Source organism: Chiloscyllium plagiosum, chromosome 20, assembly GCF_004010195.1.
Source record: "Chiloscyllium plagiosum isolate BGI_BamShark_2017 chromosome 20, ASM401019v2, whole genome shotgun sequence".
NCBI lineage: Eukaryota > Metazoa > Chordata > Chondrichthyes > Orectolobiformes > Hemiscylliidae > Chiloscyllium > Chiloscyllium plagiosum.
The window spans coordinates 29887973-29911180 of record NC_057729.1 but is presented as its reverse complement, the minus strand read 5'-3'; the positions used below and the strand labels follow the sequence as shown (position 1 = coordinate 29911180).

General features: G+C 40.7%; 1 protein-coding gene across 1 annotated transcript in view; it reads right to left on the bottom strand.

Annotated features, from left to right (window-relative positions):
* The window catches only part of LOC122560127 (sterile alpha motif domain-containing protein 10-like), a 124373-nt gene that overhangs the window by 30993 nt on the left and 70172 nt on the right, over nt 1–23208 (bottom strand). Inside the window, exon 4 of the mRNA XM_043710400.1 lies at nt 7291–7431. Within this exon, the coding sequence (XP_043566335.1) occupies nt 7291–7431 (141 nt within the window). The remainder of the gene's footprint in view (nt 1–7290; nt 7432–23208) is intronic.

Here is a 23208-nt window from a genome sequence, read left to right as displayed (position 1 = left end):
ATATACCCATGAGAATGGCCTCACCTGGGACCTGGGGTTCATTTCACACTACAGGTGACCCTACTACACTATACATTCTCACAGACACACACACACAAGCACACATACACACACCCTTACATACTCACACTGACCCTCTCTCCTACACATGTTCTCTCTCATAACATACACCCCCCACACTCACACCCACGTGCCAAGAACGCGCACACACGCAAACACTCTCTCTCTCTCCCCCTCCCTCCCTCACATGCATGCACACACATATTTAAAACTATGTGGTGAATTTGCAATTGCAGAATTGTATTTGCAGATACATTCTATTTTGCTCAAAGAGCACAGAATCTGCAGGCACTCATTGTCGGCAGTCAATCAATGTAACATTTTATAAATTCTTACTTTGGAAATAGAACCAGTCTAACTCAAGATTGGAATACAAACAAACTCTAACCTCACACTGTTAGTGCATTGTCTGAGCTGAGATATCATCTTTTCTTTAAAAAAAACCTTAAGTTATCTCGGGAATGTGGCTTGAAAAAGGTTCTGGGATTTACATATTAATGAATCAAAACCTGCAACCCATTCCAAAACTGAAAGACTTAACAACAATCTAAGTTTGTTCAATATAGCGTATCAGTTGCATGATACTATGACATTGTGCTACAAATTCTGTGTCTTATGATCCTGCCCCACTAGCTATTTGACGAAGGACAACACTGTTGGACTATAACCTGGAGTTGTATGATATTTAATTTGATACAGTAAGTTCAGTTTTTCTGACCTGGAGATCTGCAAGCAGCTGACAGTCCACAAACCTTCTTCAGCATCACTAGTTATTCTTCATTTCACTTCAGGGTAAGTTTAAGTTAGAACAATTAGACCTTGTGCTCTTAATGGGACAGCAACTTTAAGCAGAATTTAGAGTGGGATGTGCATTATATGCTGCATAGTACTGTCATTATGAAAAAAGCAATTCTTCAAACATTCCTTGACGAATACCTTAGAGGATCCTTTTCTCAGTTTAAAATTCTGCAATAATGTTATCAATAACTCCAAATAAAAAATCAGAGAGGATTTCAAACTAACTCATCACATGGTGCTATTAAGTTTTAAATCCTAGGGATATTATTGTAAACTATGTTACATTAGCATCAGCGAGCTTTCAAATCAGCTTTCCACTGAAGTTTAGAAGAGGGTGGTGTTACCTCATTGAACTATCTAAGATTCTGAATGGTCTTGACAAGGTGGATGTGGGAAGAATATTTCCTCTTGGATCAGTTCAAAATTAGGAACCATTGTTTTCATTTAGGGGTCACCCTTTTAGGATAGAGATGAACAGAATTTTTTTCTCTCAGATGATTGTGGTGTGACTCTGGAACTCTCACTTTAGAAGGTCGGGAAAATGGGGGCATTACATATTTTAAAGGAAGAGTTAGATAATTTTTTGTTCAGCAAAAGATTCAAAGGATATCAGGGGCAAATGTGTATGTGGAATTTGAAAGACAAACAGATCAGCCATGACTTTATTAAATGGCTGGACAGACTCGGGGTGCTTAATGGCTTGCTTCTGCCTTTATTTCATATTTCATTGATTATATAATCCTTTTGAACACTAGCAAAACTTCATCAAACTCGGATTTAAAATTATTAATTGAGCGAGTATTCATTTCTTTCAGTGGGACAAGTTTCCAAATGCCTACAAACTTTTGCATGGAGTAGTCTTTCCTATTAGCTCTTCTGGATGGTTTGCTGCCGATTATCAGTTTATGAGACCTTGGGCAGAATCTTCCTGTCCCAAAAGGAATCAGGGAAGATGGTGGGAGATGATTACTGGGCTGGTTCACATAAGAAAGTTCCCTAGACTAGCCATTATTGGGTAAAGGGGTCTAAATATTTTTCCACAAATATAATTTTGTATTTAATTAGGGTCTACAGTTTAAATTGTAAAGTTCCCAGCTAAAAGCAAGGTCGTAACAGGGACTATGTTAATGGAATTATAGTTGAGATGAGTTAAGTAAAAAAACAACTGAAATTGTTTTTTCAGTAATTGGGTTAGATAGTGCTTTTGAGTTAATTAGAATACATGAAGGATGACAGGACAGCTAACATGTTACAGCTGCAGCACACGAAAGCTCCTGGATGCAATTGTGATCCAGGGCAAGTATATCCAAAGACTATGTTTGAGGCTTGAATAGCATTGATCAGAGTTTATGAACTAGCGGATGAATTACAGATACCGTAACACATCACTGGGGGGCAAAAGTTTGTATGCTGCATAGTACTGTCATTATTTAAAAAAGCAATTCTTCAAACATTCCTTGATGAATACCTTAGAGGATCCTTTTCTCAGTTTAAAATTCTGCAATAATGTTATCAATAACTCCAAATAAAAAATCAGAGAGGATGGCATTTATTTCAAACTAACTCATCACATGGTGCTATCAAGTTTTAAATCCTAGGGATATTATTGTAAACTATGTTACATTAACATCAGCGAGCTTTCAAATCAGCTTTCCACTGAAGTTTAGAAGAGGGTGGTGTTACCTAATTGAACTATCTAAGATTCTGAATGGTCTTGACAAGGTGGATGTGGAAGAATATTTCCTCTTGGATCAGTTCAAAATTAGGAACCATTGTTGAGAAGCAAAGAGAAAGATTTTCAACAAAAGAACGACCCTCAGAACTGCTCAGGATTTAGTCAGTTGATGTTTCATTTGAGATTCAAAATGCCATTGCACCATGAATTGTCCAATGGGTATAATGAAGTATTTGAGACTAAATATGAAATGGAAAATTTGGAGGAAAATGTGGAGATATGCGTCAAAGAGAGGGTATTGCATTGGTCACAAAGTTTCAGCCCAGTGATAAATGTTTTTTTTTCAATTGTACAGTATTAGGCAGTGAGTGCCTGTCCACAATGTGTGGAAAGCTTTGGTTAAAATGTTGCTTAGACCCTCCGAATAACGAAAGTCAGGACAAAATTAAGAAATTTAAGAGTCCTACTAGTATTAGATTTGGGGCTGATAACACAATAAAAAACTTTAAAAGGAATAGTTTTTGTGAAATAGCCAGAATCAATCAATTAAGTAGGACACTGATGAAGAAAGCACAAATTAAATTGAATATAAAAACAATCAAGTTACTGTTTTTGGAAAATTTGTGAAACTGCAATTTACACAATCAGGACACTATTGCATTCTTTTAATGGAATATAATCTCTCCACTAAAGAAATTAAAACAGTGTTATTGACATCAAGGGATAGAAGTTTAGCAGATAAAAAGTCAATTGTGTAAAACTACTTAGGCAATTTGCTCATCCATCTCGTATAAGATTAAAACCTTTTATAAAGTATGCAGGAAAAAGGTATGGGAGTATCACAAATTCATAGAAGATATGTGGTAGGTATGAAATTTGTCAGAAATACCACAGGACATCATCATTGCCTACAGAAAGTCTGCCCATAGTGAGAGATTTCAACAAGATAATGAGTTTTGTTTTTAAGGAATGAGATCAAGAAAAAAAAAAGTTTTTTTAGAATCGCTTCGTGAATCACCAATAATACATGATAAAGATAAGAAAACAGTTATGGATAAAGTAATAGAAAAGCAGGTAGACATCAAACTTGCATCACCAACAAAATTTCTCACGGAAAATGGCATAGATTTTACATAATGTATTTAGAGATGTTGATATGAACAAAATAGTTATGAATATGGCAATGAAACCTTCCAATAATGTATAAAATGGTTCATGCAATTTTGACAGATCAGCCAAAATGTAAATGATCATCTGCTCTAGTATGGGCTGTACGTGCTAATAATTCAGTGCAGATGGTTAAAAGATATAGTCAATATCAGTTAGTTTTTGCTAAAATTTCATCAGTAATGAGTGATTAGCCCCCACATTGGGAAGGACCGTCAAATAGATTTGCATTTTTGGAGAATTTGATTGTACTGCATGTAGGCAGAGAGGCTTTTGTTAAAGCTGACATCTTGGAACGAATTCAACGAGGCTAAAGTTACAATGTAAGGCCATTGGACACCAGGCTCAAGAGACAGAGAGAGAGAGACAGTGAAGATAATTGGTAAAGATGGAAAAATAACAATTGCACAGCATGGGAACCAAACTGTTCAGGCAAATGTTTAGATGCCAAAGAAGTTTTGGCAAATAATGAGGAAGTGGTTAGCTTTCGTACTCAAATGTTACACAGTCAGGGCTGCATGGTAGCTCAGTGGTTAGCACTGCTGCCTCACAGCATCAGAGTTCCAGGTTCGATTCCAACCTCGGGCAACTGTGTGGAGTTTGCACATTCTCCCTGTGTCTGCTTGGGTTTGCTCCGAGTGCTCCAGTTTCCTCCCACAGTCCAATGATGTGCAGGTCAGGTGAATTGGCCATGCTACATTGCCCACAGTGTTAGGTACATTAGTCAGAGGGAAATGGGTCTGGTGGGTTACTCTTCAGAGGGTCTGTGTGGACTAGTTGGGCTGAAGGGCCTGTTTCCACTTTGTAGGGAATCTACTCTAATCTATAGCTATGAAGCTCAACCTTCCACAATTGACAACTTGTCTGATGATGGACAGATAAGTTCTGGTGACCAATGTGAGGCCATTGTTCCCAAAAGTGGAGTTTAAAATCTAATATTTATCAGATGGGGCTAGTCACTGGAGAAATGTAACTATTGTCAGTAGAGCAAAGAAAGCCACAAAATATATAAGCTGGTTGAATGCTGTATGCATAGACCCATGAATTACGAACATGAAGTACAAAGATGGAAGGCAGGAAAGTGCAGTGTAAGCTCAAATAGTGAGTTGGGGAGCAAAAATGTCTGGAAAGACATCACAAATCATTGAAAGGTCAGATGGTGGCATTGCAGAAAGAAAGAAATAGCAAGATTGAATGTGTATTTTAGTAAGGCCTAGAAATATAACACAAACCAAGAGCCCATGGTATTAGGATGCCTTAGTGAACATGAACAAACTGGAAGACAAGCTGGAAAAAGCAACTATTAAACCAGTGAGAACTCAGGGTGCAGACAAAGGTGCCAAATAGAAAATAACCAGACCTATCATATGGATGGACATTACACATTATTCAATAGCTAGATACAATACATCAGAGGTACATGATGTCTTCCTGTGAGACGGTAGGTTCAACTTAAGAATAAGTATGCATCTCTGTTTTAGTTAAATATTACTAAAGCTAAAAATAATCAATGAAACATTGGTCAGCTCCTCTCAGGAATCCTGAGCTTCCCTTCGATGTCAGTTAATCCTGTCTCCATTCAGTAAGACCATGGCTAACTATCTTATACAACAGTGTGTATGCGTAACATGCAAACACATGCAAAGGGAATCCCAACACTTACCATGAGAAGCTTGACTTGGATTTCAAACCTAGAGAATTTAACTGAAAATTTCTATCCAATTATTGGGAATATGACTTTTGGCTTCATGCAGTTGTGTTCCCTTACCTGCCTTGTCTCCCTCTCTTAGGAGCGGCACAAGATTCCATCCATTGGGAGAGATTGAGTATGTGTCTCTTGTTGGCTCCACGTTATCTGAAGTCAACATTGTGTGTCTTTTAATTCACTGTAGCCTGATGTTAATGTGTGTGGAATATAGAGATTAAAGGTAGAATCGGTATTGTATCTGGCCAAACAATTGATTCTGGTAAATAAACTGAAATGATGTTGATTGCCACTTGGTATGCCTACTCCCATACTTTGACTGAAAATGGGAATATTGTGAACTAGAAGTAGAAGTGAAGACTCCTCAAGAAGCATGTCTTTTTAATGTGGGAGTAACAATTACTGCGATTCCTTAAATGGAGCCTCATAAGTCACATATAAACTGTTAAAATGCAAGGCATCCATTTCTCTAATGCAGTGTTAACATACAATTATTAGGAGACTGATTTGAAAATCCATGGAAAAGATTTTTATATTTAATACATTTTAAGGTTGATGAATGATATCTATAAATGTCATGAATTTTCTCTATCTCATTTTAGCAAAGACGAACAGGAGGAAAATTGTGCAAATGCATTAATCACTAATGTCAGATCAAAATTCCAGTTGATCTTTTCACATTATCTTATTCAATATATTTCAAAATACTTTGCAGTATTAATTTTGCATGTTGAATATATGCATCAAGATAAATGAATTGTGTCAATCCTTTCTAAATTTATTAATCCCCACATCTCATATCAATATAGATTTTTCGAACTGATTCCGGAGAATGATTTTGTCCTCCTAACAGCTGCATTATTTTCAACGTAACTGGGAACACTATGTAAATCAAACCTGATCAATTATCTGACCCACTTTCAGAGTGCTCACAACAATGCTCCACAAATGAAGGTATCAATGAATCTTGTTGAAACTTCAACAAACATCATATGAACAACATACAAACAAGGAACAAGAGTAAGACACTTGGTCCTTCTAACCTGCTTCTCCATTCAGTATGATCATGGCTGATCTAAGTGTAACCTCAGCTCTACATTGTTACATATCCCCGATAATCTTTCATTCCTTCGTAATCAAGAATGAATCTAATTCTGCCTTTAAAAGTATTTAGATTCTGCATCCACAGCCTTTTGACAAAGAGAATTCCAAAGACTCAGAACCCTCTGAGAGAAAAAAGATTTCCTCATCTCAGTCTTAAATAAGCACCTCCTTATTTTAAAACGATGACCCATAGTTCAAAATGATGGTTGTTTCATTAATTATTCTTTAAAGTTTCACAACATCACCACAGATTCACTGTATGTTGTAAATGAGCCTATAACTTCCACAGTCGTTATTATGCCTCTCAGTTAAAACAATTTGGGTCATAATGATGTCAGGCTCACAACTACTTTGGCATAGAATTATATAACAGAGAAGAGGCCACTCAGTGCATTGAGTCTGCACCAACCTATCTATACTAATCCCACTTACCAGCACTTTGCTCAGAGACTTGAATATTATGACATTTCAAGTGCTTATCTATGTACCTTTTAAAGGTTGTGAAATTGCCTTCCCCTACTAAGCTCCTTGGCAGTGCATTCCAGATTCCCACATCCTCTGGGTGAAACTATTTTTCCTCAAATGCCTTCTTAACCTCCTAATTTCAAGCTTCTTGTGTCACTTAAGTTGAAAATAATGTATTTTTAAAGTTCCATGCACAGGCAATCAACAGTCATTTTATATAACTGAATCATTGACCCTCAAATCTGCTAAATTCAATGCAGAAATAAATTGTAAAAATGGAGAAGTGATCATCTTTGCACCACTGATCCAGCTTTACCTTGTTTAAGTAGTTGTAGGTTTCGCACTTCCTCGCGTACCTGCAGCTGAAGTACCTGCTGAAGTACCTCTTGTCTTTGCCCCTCTTGAACTATTCCCATTCGTTCAAGCTTTTCACCATTTAGCCTGAGTAATGCCCGACCTGAGAAGAGGACACATTTCTAAACATTTGGCATTTGCAGCTTGCATGTAAGATTTTCTCTTTATCTTTACATCCAGAATTTATTGTCTGCAGGAAATAAAGAAAATGAAATATATAAGGTAGGAATTGTTATGACTTTTATTTGTTCAATATTGACAATCAATTAAACACAGAAGACTCATGGGAATTCTGCAAAAAGCAATCAACTGATCAGTGCAAAACTGCCCAAAAAGAAAATACTATTTTGGCAAATATATATTAAGTAATTATTCAATAAGCGGATAAAATCATCAAGATGGCATAAGTAATAGCCCTGGCATGAGCAAGTGATCTGTTGTATTCCATTAGCTACTTGTTCACTCAGACATACTGTCCTTGCCTTGCAGCATTTTAATCTCGTCACGAAGACAAGAATCAATTCAATTCAATTTCCTTCAGAATGACAGAACATGTCCTTGCAGTGACTTACACCAACATTTACCCACTCCTGTCAATGCAAACCTGCCATTAATGAGCATGAACAGAAAAATGAAACCATTTCAGGTTACAAAGCTGTTCACAGATTTGTTTTGTTGCTGAATGTTTCATTACTTCATGCCGCAAGAGACCTAACTGTTTCAACAGACATTTCAATTTCTTTTTAAATATCCTAAACTGCATATGAAATTAAATGAAATATTAGTATCTGTTAAAAGGCCAGAAATACTCAGTATACATGAAACTATCTGTGAATAGAGAAACACAGCTAACCGTTCAAGTCAACGCCTTTTCATCAACATATCTGTTCTTATTTCAGATTTTCTCCCTCCACGGTATTTCACTTCTGGATTCTGTGAAGCTGAACTTCACAGACTTTACTTCCAACATTTTGTGAACAATTACTTACAGAGTGTCACATTTCGGAAAGTAGTGAAAGCAAAGTGAAACAGTAATTCCAGGCTGGTTGCGGTTAAAAATAATCAGGATAAAGGGGGACCAAAAATTAACTCCCTTGCCTGAGCTTGACAAGAAATTCCTATCAGTTCAGCGGTGGCCAACACGAGGAATCATCCCAGAGCAGAGGCCGGCAGAGTGAAGCAGCCCCAGAGCGGAGGCTGGTGCAGGGAATCAAATCCCAGAGCAGTGGCCAGCACAGGGAATCGAGACCTGGAGCAGAGGCTGGCATGGAGAATCGAGACCTGGAGTAGAGACCGGCACAGGGAATTGAGTCCTGGAGCAGAGGCTGGCACAGGGAATCGAGTACCGGAGCAGAGGCCGACACAGGGAAATGAGTCCCGGAGCAAAGGCTGGCACAGAGAAGCAAGTCCCGGAGCATGGAATCGAGTCCAGGAGAGGAGGCAGGCACAGGGAATCAAATCCTTGAGCGGAGGCCAGCACTGGGAATCAAGTTCTGGAGCAGAGGCCAGCACAGAGAAGCAAATCCTGGAGTAGAGGTGGGCATGGGAAATCGTCTCAGAGTGGAAGCTGGCACAGAGAATCAAGTCCTGAACAGAGGCTGACACAGAATCGTGTCCTGGAGTGGGGGCTGGCAAGGGGAATCAAATCCAGGAGTGGAGGCCGGCACGGGGAATCGAGTATCAGAGCAAAGGCTAGCACAGAAAAGCGAGTGCCCAAATGGGGAATCAAGTCCTGGAGCGAAGGCCAGCAGAGTGAAGGAGCCCCGGAGCGGAGGTTGGTGCAGGGAATCAAATACCAGAGCGGTGGCCAGCACAGGGAATCGAGCCCTGGAGTGGAGGCCTGCACAGGGAATCGAGCCCTGGAGTGGAGGCCTGCACAGGGAATCGAGCCCTGGAGTGGAGGCCAGCACAGGGAATCGAGCCCTGGAGTGGAGGCCTGCACAGGGAATCGAGCCCTGGAGCGGAGACCAGCACAGGGCATTGAGCCCTGGACCGGAGACTGGCACAGAGAATCAAGTCCTGGAGCGGAGGCCTGCACAGGGCATCGAGCCCTGGAGCGGAGGCTGGCACAGAGAATCAAGTCCTGGAGCGGAAGCATGGGGAATCAAGACCTGGAGCAGAGGCTGGCATGGGGAATTGAGAACTGGAGCAGAGGTCTGCACAGGGAATCGAGTTCTGGAACTGAGGCTGACACAGGGAAGTGAGTCCCGGAGCAGAAGCCAGAACGGGGAATTGAGACCTGGAGCAGAGGCCAGCACAGGGAATCGAGTCCTGGAGCGGTGACTGACATGGGAAATCGAGTCCTGGAGCAGAGGCTGGCACAGGGGTGCAGATGCAGAGCAGAGGTCAGCGCGGGGAAGTGAGTCCCGGAAAAAACCTACCTTGGAGCAGCTGAGAGCTGGTGAGGTACAGAGCAGAGTGGAGGCTTGCTGCATGGGGTGTTGGGGGCGGGGTGTTGTTGGATTGGGTTCTAGCGCATGCGGTTAGACAACATGTGGAAGCCCCTGCACTGAGCTACTGCAAAATAATGTTTATTTGTAATTTGTTTACCTGACTGTAATGTTTATCCTTGTAACTGTGTCATATTTCCAACTTATACTATGAATCACTGTAAAGTAATGCAGCACTGTAAAGTAATGCAGAGGAACCTCGATTATCTGAAGGACACAGATGGGCAGTATTTTGTTCAGTTAATTGAATTCCGGATAATCAAATGCAGGATAACATTGTTTAGGTGAGCAACAGGACCTTGTGATGTTGCCCAATAATCCAATATTTGGATAATCGAATGCCAGATACTCGAGGTTCTTCTGTACTTTTCTTTTTGTATCTAAGATTTGTACCTAGGCAGTTTGTACCTAAAATGGTTCCATAAGAGGCGACATTGTAAACTTTCTCACTGTGCTCCTGTACTTCTGTTCTTGAGTACATGTGACAATAAAAGTTTTTCTAACTCTAATTTTGCAAAAAGGCAACAAAAAAAAATTCAATTGCATTAAACTTGTCCAATATGGGGCAAGGTATAAGAAGTTTTATGCATATTATCATGCGAAATTCTCTGTTACAATTTGTGTCTGCAGTTTCAGTGGTATTATTTCTTCTTTAATGTATTCTGATATTAGTATTTTTGTATTTTTGATCATATGATAGTATAACTGTGCTATGCAATATAACTATAACTATGACAGTAGTACCTGCATTGTCACCTGAATGAGTTATCTGTATATCTTGTATGTATGCTTCTTCAGTTAGTCTGAAGGCCAGTGAACCATCAATTGGTGAGACCTGGGTATGACTGCAGCCTTATTTCATAGTAAAATAAGCATACAGAATAGCAATAATCATCATATTTGCTTAATCCAGTCAGTGCAATTTATCTTCAGAAAAACAAACACACAATACTTTCTCAGATCAATGGGTCTTCCTATTCGTCTTAAACAGGTAACAGCGAAAAAAAAGTTCCAGAACATTCAACTGCTTATTGAATTCCAAATTCCCACCTTGCTGCTAGGGAGGAAGTGGCTCTCTAAGACAGTAACAAACACAAAGAAAACAAAGATTCTCATTCATACTGGACCTTTAACAGCCTCAGGTGAACCCAATACACTTTATTGTCGATATTGGAAATGCAGTCGCTGGTGTGGGAAATAAAAACATCTAATTTATCTGCAACTAACTCTACAAAGAAGAACGTGATAATGAAGAGATAATTTGTTTGTAGTGATGTTAATTGAGGGATAAATATTGGTCAGGGCTCCAGGAATAACTAAAGTACAGAGGAACCTTGATTATCTGAATGTCACAGGCAGGGAGTATTTTGTTCGGATAATCAAATTTTCAGGTAATCAAATGTCGGATAAGCTTGTGGTATTGCGATCTTGTCCGGATAATTCGAAATCGGATAATCAAATACCAAATAATTGAGGTTCCTCTGTATAAGCAAGTACTGTGGATACTGGAAATCTGGAACAAAAAGAGAAAATGCTGGAGAAACTCAACAGGTCTGGCAGCATCAACTGAAAGAGAAATAGAGTAAATGGGTGGAATTGTCTGCTCGCTTCAGCAGTATAGGCTATGGTGACAAACTTGGGAAAAAGTGCCAATAATGTAAAAGTCAGATTCTCAACATCGAGAATTTTTCCAAATTTTTTGGTTTAAACAGGGAGTTCAAAATCTCATGAATAATCCACATCGGCCTCATTGGTGTGCTTTTGCATCTCATTATTAGCTACAGTGCTCTCAATTCTCTTCTCTTTCTCCAAGAATCTAATTGGTGCCAACTCATAACATGAAGTTCAGAGTGGTTAACTGCCAGCATCAACTTGTTGCTTGCTTCTCCAGGCCATCAGATTGCTTGACTTTCATCACAACATGCCTACATGCAATATGAACATTGACTTCTAACCACCCTTCATCCATGCAAAAGGTCACAATCTTGCACAGCCTTACCACATCATCAATGCCGCTTTTGCACCAATTCACCCATCTTTACAGCCATTCTAGGCTTCACCTTGGAGCTTTGGCACACTTACAAGTGGCATATTTCTGCCAGGTTGCTTTGCATATGAGACCACATATGTTTCATGCAACTACAAAGGGTGCATTTTATAGATCTTAGCTTCCTTTCTCAATGCTCAGTCATGTTATGCTTATTTGGAAGCTGCCAGTCTCTGTGCCTTACATTGTTTTAATAGTGTAGAAGGAGAGATAGGAGTTCTGTCATGTTTCAAAGCTCTGAACAGTCAAATGGGTGGACAGGGTGCTAGATAGCATCATGTTATGTCAATACAACATCTACAGCTTGAGCCAGTAGATTATAAAGCAAACATTTTGCATGTGGTTCAGGAAAATGATCAAATCTAAAAGCCAAAGGGGATTAATTGTTAGTGGTGTCAAGGTAGACGACAGTCAGTTAAGGGGTGCTACAACAATCAGCTATGGGGCTGGTCTGGTTCCAGTACAGAGATTGGTTCACAGTGAGTGCTGCAGGTAAAGTGCAATGAGTTTGAGGTAAGCTGCACACAGTCAGGAAGGAAAAATCGCATCACATGAGACATAGCCCAAGTGAGAATTTTGCTTGGGAATTTGGAGGGAGCGTGGGAATTCTGTGTGGAGAGGAAGATGTGTTTTTTTAGCTTGCTTTTTTTGGTTCATAGGTTGTAAAAAAATTTTTAACAGGATAAACTGAAGCCCAGAATCGGGGCCCAGCACTGGGGCCCAGCACAAAATAGTGTCATCACAAGTGAACTGTAAGTTCATTGGTTGGTAATAGCTACCAACTTGACTGTCTATTTGAGATTACTTTCAGATTTAAGGTAAATAGGGGAAATATTTACAGGTTACAAACTACAAGACCAGGAGGATTATTTTAAAAATCAAAGTAAGAACTAAATAATTAAAATAGAGATGCCTGGCCAGGTGATGTGTTGTGCCTGTATGATGTGGGAGCTGGGGGATCCCACTGCTGTTCATAGTGACCACATCTGTAGCAAATGTTGGTTGCTTGAGGAACTCAGGCTTAGAGATGCTGGAGTCTGAGCTTCAAACACTATGACACATCAGGGATGGGGAGAGATACCTGGATGATGTGTTTCAGGAGGCAGTCACATTCCTTATTAACTAGTCAGTCGTCAGGGACAGGACAGTGTGAATTAGAGCAAGGCCAGTGGAGGGATACAGGAGGTAGTGCTAAAGGACTCTTAGGTCTTGAGCTTGTCTAATAGGTTTGAGATTCTTTCTTCCTGTGTGGATCAGAATGGGGGCTGTAGGGAGGATAAGCAAACTGGCCAAAGCATCGTGGTACAGGGAACCATTCAAAAGAGGAAAGTAAAGAGAAATGTAGTTCTAATCAGGGATGGTATACTCAGGGAATAGACATTGTTCTCTGTGGCCAGGATCAAGAGTCCCAAAGGCTGTGTTACCCGCCTGGTGCCTGGGGTTCAAGACATCTCATTTGGGCTGCAGAGGAACTTGGAGTATGAGGGTAAAGATCCAATTGTTATGGTCCACGTAAGTACCAATGATATAGGTAGAAAGACAAAAGAGGTTCTGCTGAAGGAATTTGAGCAGCGAGGTGCAAAATTAAAATGCAGAACTAAAAAAGTAATAGTCTTTGGATTACTACCTGAGTCATGAGCTAATTGGCACAAGGTCAATAAGATTAAAGAGGTAAATGCATGGCTCAAAGATTAGTGTTGGAGCAATTGGCTCAAATTCATGGTCACTGGCACCAGTACTGTGGAAGGAGGGAGCTGTTCCAATGAAACGGGCTCCACCTGCATAATGCTGGGGCCAGAGTCCTGGCAAATTGGAAACTAGGGCTTTGGATAGGGCTTTAAATTAAATAATGGTGGGTGGGTTCAGTTGCATGCAGAATTATGGATAAAGTTAAAGTGGGGTGAGGGTTCAGCAAAAGTTACTAAAGTTTCCAAAACAGGTAATAGGGCAGAGAGTACAGAAAGGCTCAGGAATCTAACTTCAGGCACAGTAGATAAGGGCACACTATGAGAATGGGACAATCAATGTAGGACTGGGAGTGTTGTACTTTAAATGCGTACGAAACAAGGTAAATGAGATTGAAATTAATGGACGCAACATTGATGGTAGAACAGAGATATGCCTACAAGGGATTCAGGACTGGGAACTAAATATGGAGAAAGTGAGGACTGCAGATGCTGGAGATCAGAGTCGAGAGTGCAGTGCTGGAAAAGCACAGCAGGTCAGGAAGCATCCGAGGAGCCGGGGAATTGATGTTTTGGGCATCAGCATTCCTGATGAAGCCCTGATGAAGGGCTGATACCCGAAATTTCAATTCTCCTGCTCCTCGAATGCTGCCTGACCTGCTGAGCTTTTCCAGCACCACACTCTGCGAACTAAATATCCAAGGAGTTCTTTGAAGGATGTGCTGTGGATAAAGGGGAACCTGTAGGTATATAATATTTGGATTTTAGAAGGCATTTGAAAGGGTGCCTTATAAAAGGTTATTGTGGAAAATAAAAGCTCATTGTATATGAAGTAACATATTCGCATAGATAGAAGATACTTTAGCTTGCATTAAACAGGGAGTACATATAAATGAGTGTCTACCTGATTGGCAGGTGTCATGAATGGAATCTATTGTAGTTTGTGCTGGTTCCTCAGCTTTTTATAATTTGCATTAATAACTTAGATTTGGAGAGTGAAGTTATGGTAGATAAATTCATAGACGCCAAGATTGGTAAGAAAATATTTTGTGAAGTTGCAGACAGAATGGGTAATCCAAGATGGAGGACAGGAAAACGTCGTGGCGATAAGAGCTGCTCTTTTTTGAGGTATTTTAGGTGTTGAAGGTGATTTCCTCGAATTCCAGGAGCAGCAATTACTGCTTTATAAGCTGTTGCATTGTTTCGGAACACTAGAGCAAAAAGATCAAAACAACGGCACTTTTAGAAAGAGGAAGACAGACAAAAGGTAGCAACCACATGGTCAGTGAGTGAGAGAGAGAAAGAAACCTACAGTGCTAACTGACACAGCAGTAAATCTGTACAGTTACTGCCTTTGCTGTTTGAGTTCATGTATCTCTGGATATTGGAGTGCGTCTAGGAAAGATTAACAAACAGCAAAATTCACAGCTGACCTTGGAGGAACCTGTGTGGGACAGCTCACAGCACAGGAACAGATAAGTACATACATTTTTTTAAAATATATTTTTATTGAAAAACAGATTTATTTCATATTACAACAAATATAAAACAATACAAAGAAAGAACACCAAAAAAATGTTAAAAATCCAAATTGCCCTCATGTACAAATGTATAAATATGTATATATATATAAAAAAGCAACTACTTAACTAAATAAATAATAACTAACAACAAATTAATAAATAATAATGCATCTTAGCCAAACAAATCATTAACTCTCAAATATCGAGAGCATTAAATTTCACCTATTCATACGTTCACAGTTTCTTCTCTCTGGTTATTGGACTCGTAAAGCACAATCGTTACGACTATATAAAAACCCTTTTTAGTGTGGTAGACAAATCTGTGTCCAGGTATTCCAAAAAGGGTCACCATGTCTTATAGAAATTCTCAGTTTTGTGATGTACCACACTTGTAAGAAAATCCAATTGGATATGCTCCATACCAATCTTCCGCCAACCTGACAGGCCCAGGAGATTTTCGGATACCTAACCTAACAAAATATTCTTTCTTGTGCAGAAAGTGAGGATGTTGAAAATTTTTTTTTTATGTGCATCTACAGGGAACACACTGGACAGACCAAGAAGAAGAGAGATCAGGTCCTTCTCCACCCTTACACCCAAAATCCCCTCCATTGCACCTGCCACAGTGCTCCAGTATGTTTGAAGCCCACCACAGGACCAGAGACAATAGGTAAGAGTACCAGTACTAACTTTACACTTGGGATATGTTGAAGATACTCCTGGTTTAAATTTTAACAAATGATCCAGAGCCAAGTGGACCCTGTGGAGAATCTTCAACTGTAAAGTGTGGGGCCTCTTGCAAATTGATATCTTTCTTGCATTTTCCCAAATATATTCCCATGCCTCTGAAGAGACCTCAACGCCTAGCTCTCTCTCCTACATCCTGCAAAGTCGATTGAACTCATCTGAGGGGCCGCCCCCCCAATTGATGATATAAAGTGCTGACAGAAAGTACTCTTAGCACTGAGCACCCTCCTCTCTATGTCAGATTTGCAGGGATCAGTCAAAAGTGTAGTCTTTTTGAATAAAATCCCTAACTTGAAAGAAACGAAAGAGGTCCCTGTTAGATAGTTTGTATTTGCATGCTAAATGATCAAAAGACACCATTGTGCCTCCCTCAAATATATCATCCATGCAAGACACACCCCTAGCTGCCTAATGTTTGGATCCTGAATCCATTATCCCTGGTTGAAAATCCGGCATTACCACTATAGGTGTAAAACAAAATGTTTTGCCAATATTGCCTTCCCTCTGCCCAATTGCTTTCCGTGCTTTAACAGTATTTATAACTATTGGATTTTGGCAATATTCCTTAACTGTCCTCATTTTGTCCAAAGAAGATAACAGCTAGCTAGTAAGTGGGCACCGTGCCTGAGAGGTTTTATATCTAACTATATTAAAAGAGGGTCCCCACAAGCCCAATCACTCATGTAAGATAAAAGCGAGCTTAGTTGATAGTTTTTAATGTCTGGGAGATCCATTCCCTCCAGTCTGTGAGGCAATTGCAGTTTAGCTAATTTAATAAGGGCCGCTTGCATTGCCTTATAAAAGAGATGAACCAGCTGTTCAGTCTCCTGAAGGTTTGCTTATTGAAAATCAGGGGGTGCACCTGTATTGGGTACGACAATCAGGGGAGAATATTCATCTTCATAAGAGCTATCTGACCTAACCATGAGACCGGAAGTGTCTCCCATCTTTGAAGGTCTTGTTTGATTTTGTCAAATAATTGAACAAAGTTAGCTTTAAACAACTGATCAAGAATCGGAGTGATGAATATGCCCAAATACATAAAACTCTCCGTGACCACTTAAATGGGAATCAAAATTTGCCCACAAGACCTAGCACCTTTGTAAGGCCACCCATAAGATAGCCTCTGATTTTGCAAAATTAATCTTGTACCCCGAAAAGGTGCCAAACATGCTGATGCATTTTATTAGGCAAGGCACCAAAACTACTGGATTTGACAAAAAAAATTAGAACATTATCCGTGTACAACAAAAGCTTATGTAATTTTGACAACTTCTGGAGCCAACATATTAGGATCCCTATGAATGGCCTCCGCCAATGGTTCAATCACCAATGTAAAAAGCAATAGTGAAAGGGGACAGCCCTGTTGGCTGCCACTAAAAATGTTAAAATTGCTTGACTGTACCCCAGTGTGAATGACTGCAGTGAGAGGGCGACTGTAGAGAACCTTTACCCATCTTATAAAGGCTTCGCCCAAGCCAAACCGTTCCAGAGTATAAATACAATATGGCCACTCAACTCGGTTAAATGCCTTCTCTGTATCCAGAGAAATCACCACTCCCTGTATTAACTGTTGTTGACACACTTGGATTACATTAAGCAGCCTCCTAACATTTTTGGAGGATCTGCAGCCCTTTATGAAGCCCGTCTGGTCCTCTTTAACAATAGAAGGTAACACAGGCTCCAGCCTTAACTCAAGAATCTTGGAGAGATTTTAAAGTCAATATTTAAGTGTGAAATGGGCCTGTAGGAAGCACAGTCCTCTGGGACCTTCCTTTTTTTAAGAATAAGCGAAATATTGGCCTCTCTTAGAGATGGTGGGAGATGATCATGACTGTACGAGTCATTGAACATGTTGAGCATCGGGCCTGACAATATATTTATAAATTCCGAATGGAATTCGCTGGGAAGTCCATCAGGATCAGGTGCCTTTCCACTCTGAAGCTGCTTCACAGCCTCCTGCACCTCTTACTCTGATTAGGGGGCACTGAGAAAAGACTGCTGTTCGGGGGTCACACCTGGGAGCTCCAGATCCTTGAAAAAAGGACTCCATCTTGGCCCACCCCAACTCACAACCCTCAAATTGGTATAATTCAGAGTACAATCTCTGGAATGCCACATTAATCTTTTTGGAATCACATGTTAGGTTCCCAGATTGACGTAATGATTTGAGGGGCATTCCTTTTCCCGGTGAAATATGCTCGATACTTGCCTGGCTTGTCACCATGCTCATATAACCTTTGTTTTGTGAAAGTGAGCTCCTTCTTTGCTGTCTGCGTGAGCACGGAATTCAATGCAGACCGCAGGGCTATAATCCCCTGTAATTTGAGCAATGAGGGCCTGTCAAAGTAAGCCTTCTTGGCTACCTTCAACCATGCTTTGAGGAGACATTACTGCTCACCCTTCTGCTGCTTCCTACTGGCAGTGTAGGAAATAACTAACCCCCTGGCATAGGCTTTGGCAGTTTCCCAAAGGATGGATGGGCTACTAACCAAGCCTGAATTAATATCTAGGAATGCCCTAAATTCCTTAGAGAAGTACTCCACAAACTTATTATCCTTAAGGATAAAGGGATCCATTTGCCAGTGCCTCAGGCCCACTATAGCGTCCTTAATCTTAACTAACCGGCACACTGGAGAGTGACTGGTAATATTACCAATTATAAAAGATGCCCCAAGTCCAGGGTTGCCACGAGGTTCAGAAAAAAATCAATCCTGGTGTGACATCTGTGTGGATTGATAAAAAACATAAAATCCCTGTCTGTAGGGTGGAGAGGCCCCCAGACATCCACCAACCCTAACTCCACACACAGACCCACTAATTATTTAGTTTGTATAGAGGGCATCGGGGAGGGGGGTGGGGGCACCTTTGGACAGCCTGTCTACAGTGGAATCCATAAGACAATTAAAACCCCCCCTATAATGGTATGCTGTGACTCGACACTGATCAATTTAGAGAACCAATCTAACAGAAATTTGAGGGGATGGGCCAGAGGACATTAAACATTTAAAACACCATATTCTTCACCGTTTATCAGGGCTTTGAGGATTACAAATCTCCCGTCTGTCTTTAACACACTCTAGTAACTAAATGTGAGATTTCTCCTTACCAATATAGCCACTCCCCTACTTCTGGTATTAAAAGATGAAAAGTAAACTCGACCTAAGCCATTCTGCGATAGTTTTAAATGCTCCCTATCATCTTGGTGTGTCTCCTGTGATAAAACAATATCCATCTTTTCTCTTATAAGACTCAAAAGTACATTTTTCCTCTTAATTGGTGAGTGACTCCCATTGATGTTCCAGGTACACCATTTAATCAGGTCACTCGCCATAACCTTCTGCAGTTCCATTTAGATTCCAGAGAGCAGGAATCGAATTACAAATCACTGAGCCTTAGTGTCACAAGATTCATTGAACATAAAAACTACATAAACTAAACCCACTACAGTTAATAAACCTACAAAGCTATCAAAGATTATAAACAACAAAAACCAAAAAAACAAATCAACACATAAAGTGCCAGTGGTGCTGAATAGGGGAACTCACCCCCTGCCCACAGGGGGCATCTATGCATCCCAGAACCCAACTTTCCATCCTGCTGCCAATACTGTAGCCCAGGCATTCAAATACCTGAACAAGGCATAAACTGCCCATAAGTAGATATTTTGCCATCCCAACCATTTTCCCTCCTCCCAGCTAGAGCTGCACCACAAACACCAAGCAGAAAAGAAACAGAAAGTAAACCATAAAGTAACAACGTGAACAAAGAAATTTTGAAATAACAAGGGTAAGTCCCCCACCCATCCTTTGGTATAATTTAACTTAGAAATTGAAAGTACACATCCCAACCATTCTCAAACATTATTTAGAACAGATTATTACCAATAAAAAAAGGAAAAGAAAGTCCTGACCAGACTTGCTCTTTTTGTTAAAGAGAAGTGGAGACATACCCAAACAACACTGCTAATTGGACATACTAAATTGTTCAGATTAAGTTAATTTGTCCACAAAGTCTCTTGCCTTCTCTGACATGTCAAAGAGATGTACAGATCCATCTAAGGTGATCCAAAGCACTGCCAGATACCTCAGAGAGTACTGGATCCTGAGTTGCCTCACTCTCTTCTTGACACCATCAAAGGATTGTCTTTTCCAGATCACCGCCGCCGAGATCTTCAGGAAGAACATGATCTTAGAGCCCGAGTAAACTAGGGTCTTCAGATCCTTCCCCTGGATTCTGGAAGCTTCCATGATTCTCTCCTTATCTCTATTGTGTTAAAACCACACCAAGAGAGGACGAGGACATTGGTCCAGACCTGACCTCCGCACTGTGACCGGTGAGGTCTCTCAACCTTCAATCCTCTCATTCCAGCCTCCAAGTTCAGGAATCTTGGCTACCAGACCTCAATAAATTACACTGGTCGCCCACCTTCCTTACCCTCTGGCATACTGACGATCCGAATACTTTTTCTCCTGCCCCTGTTCTCTAGGTCGTCAACCTTGCAAGCAAATTATGGACCTGCGTCTCTGGGACCTGGATCCTATCCTTGGAGGAACTGGTATCAGCTTCCACCACTGTGACTTTATGTTCTACCTCATCCCTCCTTTTCTCCTGGTCTCCCAGCTGCTGTTCATGCTTCTGCAGCATGATGGAGATCAGGGCCAGCTTCTCCTCTATCTGCATGCCCAACATCTTGCGAGATTCCACAAGCTCTTTCAACAAGACCTGGTAAGAAATCGAGTCCAAGTTTACTGCAGCCTGGGCCGTAAGCCCAGTCTCAAACGTATCTCCCCACTCTTCAGTGTCCCTGGATGGCGAAAACTGGGGTAAGTTGCTTTCTGACTGTTTCCTGGGACTCCACAACCTTTCCAGAGTGCCAGGATATCGCGATGGTTCAGGTAGGGTGGGCTAGGACTTTTTCCCACTTGCGATGCGGTGTGGAGCTCTGCAATGTGATCTTCCTAGATTTCCATGATCTTGGATCCATCCTGCTTACTTTTTAATTTGCAACCTTGCTCTAAGTCTACAGTAGTGAGTAGGGGTGGGTTCTTTCTTGATTATATGTTTTATTGAGATCTGTCTCTTGATTAAATTTAAAAAAAAATATAAATCATAAGTACTATGTTATCCTGGAGCATTGTTTCTTTAGAACAATAAGATGGTGATATTTTATATGAATGTAGATTGTGAAGTAGCCAGGATGGCCTTTAGTAAAGTGATATGTATTTTGTGTTGGATGTGGGAGTTTAGAGAGAGTTTGCATGTTACTGATGATTATGTCTGCAGATCGCATGGATCAGTTGGAGCGGCAGTTAGAGGCAGTGAGAAATTTACGGGTGTGATGAACAGCAGTTATAGGAAGGAAGAAAAGCCGCAGATACATCAAGTAGATGGGTTAACTGCAGGAAAGGTAGGAGAGGGAGGCAGGTCATGCAGGGGTCTTCTGTGGCTATCCCCATTTTAAACAATTATGTTGTTTTGGAAAATCTAGGGGGTGATGGACTCTCAGGGGAATGTCACATGAACAGCCAAGCTTCTGATATCAAGACATACTCTAATGTATTGAGGGGTATATCAGGGTCCAAGCGATCGATTGTGATAGAGGGATCTCTTGTCAGAGGCACAGACAGACATTTCTGTAGTCAACAGCGAAAAATCAGAATGGTGTGTTGCCTCCTTGGTGTCAGGATCAAGGACATCTCAGAGAGGGTGCAGAGTGTTCTCAAAGGGGAGAGGGACCATCAGGAGGTCATTTTACACTTTGGAACCAATGATCTGTGAGGGGAAAAGGATGAGACTCTGAAGAGAGAATATAGAGAGTTAGGCAGCAATTTAAAATGGAGGTCCTTGAGGGTAGTAATGTCTGAATTACTCCTGGTGATACAAGCTAGTGAGGGTAGGACAAGAAGGACAGATGAATGTTTGGTTGAGGAGTTGTTGAAGGGGAGAAGGGTTCACATTTTTGGATCATTGGAATGTCTTCTGGGGTAAGAGTGACCTGTACAAGAAGGACCAAATGCACCTGAATTGGAAAAGGACAGAGATACTGGCAGGAAGATTTGCTAGAGCTGCTCAGGAGGATTTAAACTAGTAAGGTGGGAGGGTTGGGATCCAGGGAAATGAGGAAAGAGGTCAATCTGAGTACACTTGGGAAAAGGAGTGGGTCAAACAATCAAGGCGGGCAGGAACGAGGCAGCAGAAAACAAGGTAGGACTGACAAATTAAACTGCCCTGACTGAGGGCGAACAGGGAAGGCAGATGAACTCAGGGCATGGTTAGGAACATGGAACTAGGATATCATAGCAATTACATGGCTCAGGGATGGACAGGGCTAGAGCTTAATGTTCCAGGATACAAATGCTACAGGGACGATAGAATGGAGGGCAAGACAGGAGTGGGAGTAGTATTTTTGATTAGGTGTAGCATTACTGCTGTACTTAGGGACGCTATTCCTGAGAATATATTCAGGAAAATTATTTGGGTGGAAATGAGAAATAAGATAGGGATGGTCACCTTATTGGGATTGTATTATAGACCCTCTAATAGTCAGCTGGAAATTGAGAAACAAATTTGTAAGGAGGTTTCAGTTACCTGTAAGAATAATAAGGTAGTTATGGTAGGGGATTTTAACTTTCCAAATGTAGACTGGAACTGTCATAGTGTTAAGGGTTTAGATGGAAAGGAGTTTGTTAAGTGTGTACAAGGAAATTTTCAGATTTAATATGTGGATGTACCCACTACAGAAGGTGCAAAACTTGACCAACTCTTGGGAAATAAGGCAGGGCAAGTGACTGAGGTGTCAGTGGGGGAACACTTTGAGGCCAGCGACTATAATTCTATTAGTTTTAAAATAGTGATGGAAAAGGATAGACCAGATCTAAAAGTTGAAGTTCTAAGTTAGAGGAAGGCTCATTTTGACAGTATTAGGCAAGCACTTTCAAAAGCTGATTGGGGGCAGATGTTTGCAGGTAAAGGGACAGCTGGAACATGGGAAGTCTTCAGAATTAAGATAATGAGAGTCCAGAGACAGTATATTCCTGATAGGGTGAAAGGACAGGCTGTTAGGTATAGGGAATGCTGGATGACTGGAGAAATCGAGGTTTTGGTTAAGAAAAAGAAGGAAGCATATGTCAGGTATAGACAGGAGAGATCAAGTGAATCCTTAGAAGAGTATAAAGGCAGTAGGAGTATACTTGAGAAGGAAATTAGGAGGGCAAAAAGGGACATGAGATAGCTAAGGAGAATCCAAAGGGATTTTACAAATAGATTAAGGATAAAAGGGTAACCACGGATAGAATAGGGCCCCTCAAAGAATGGCAAGGCAGCCTATGTGTGAAGTCGCTGGAGATGGGGGAGATACAAAACAAGTATTTTGCCTCACTGTTTACTGTGGAGGAGGACTTGGAAGATATAGAATGTGGGGAAATT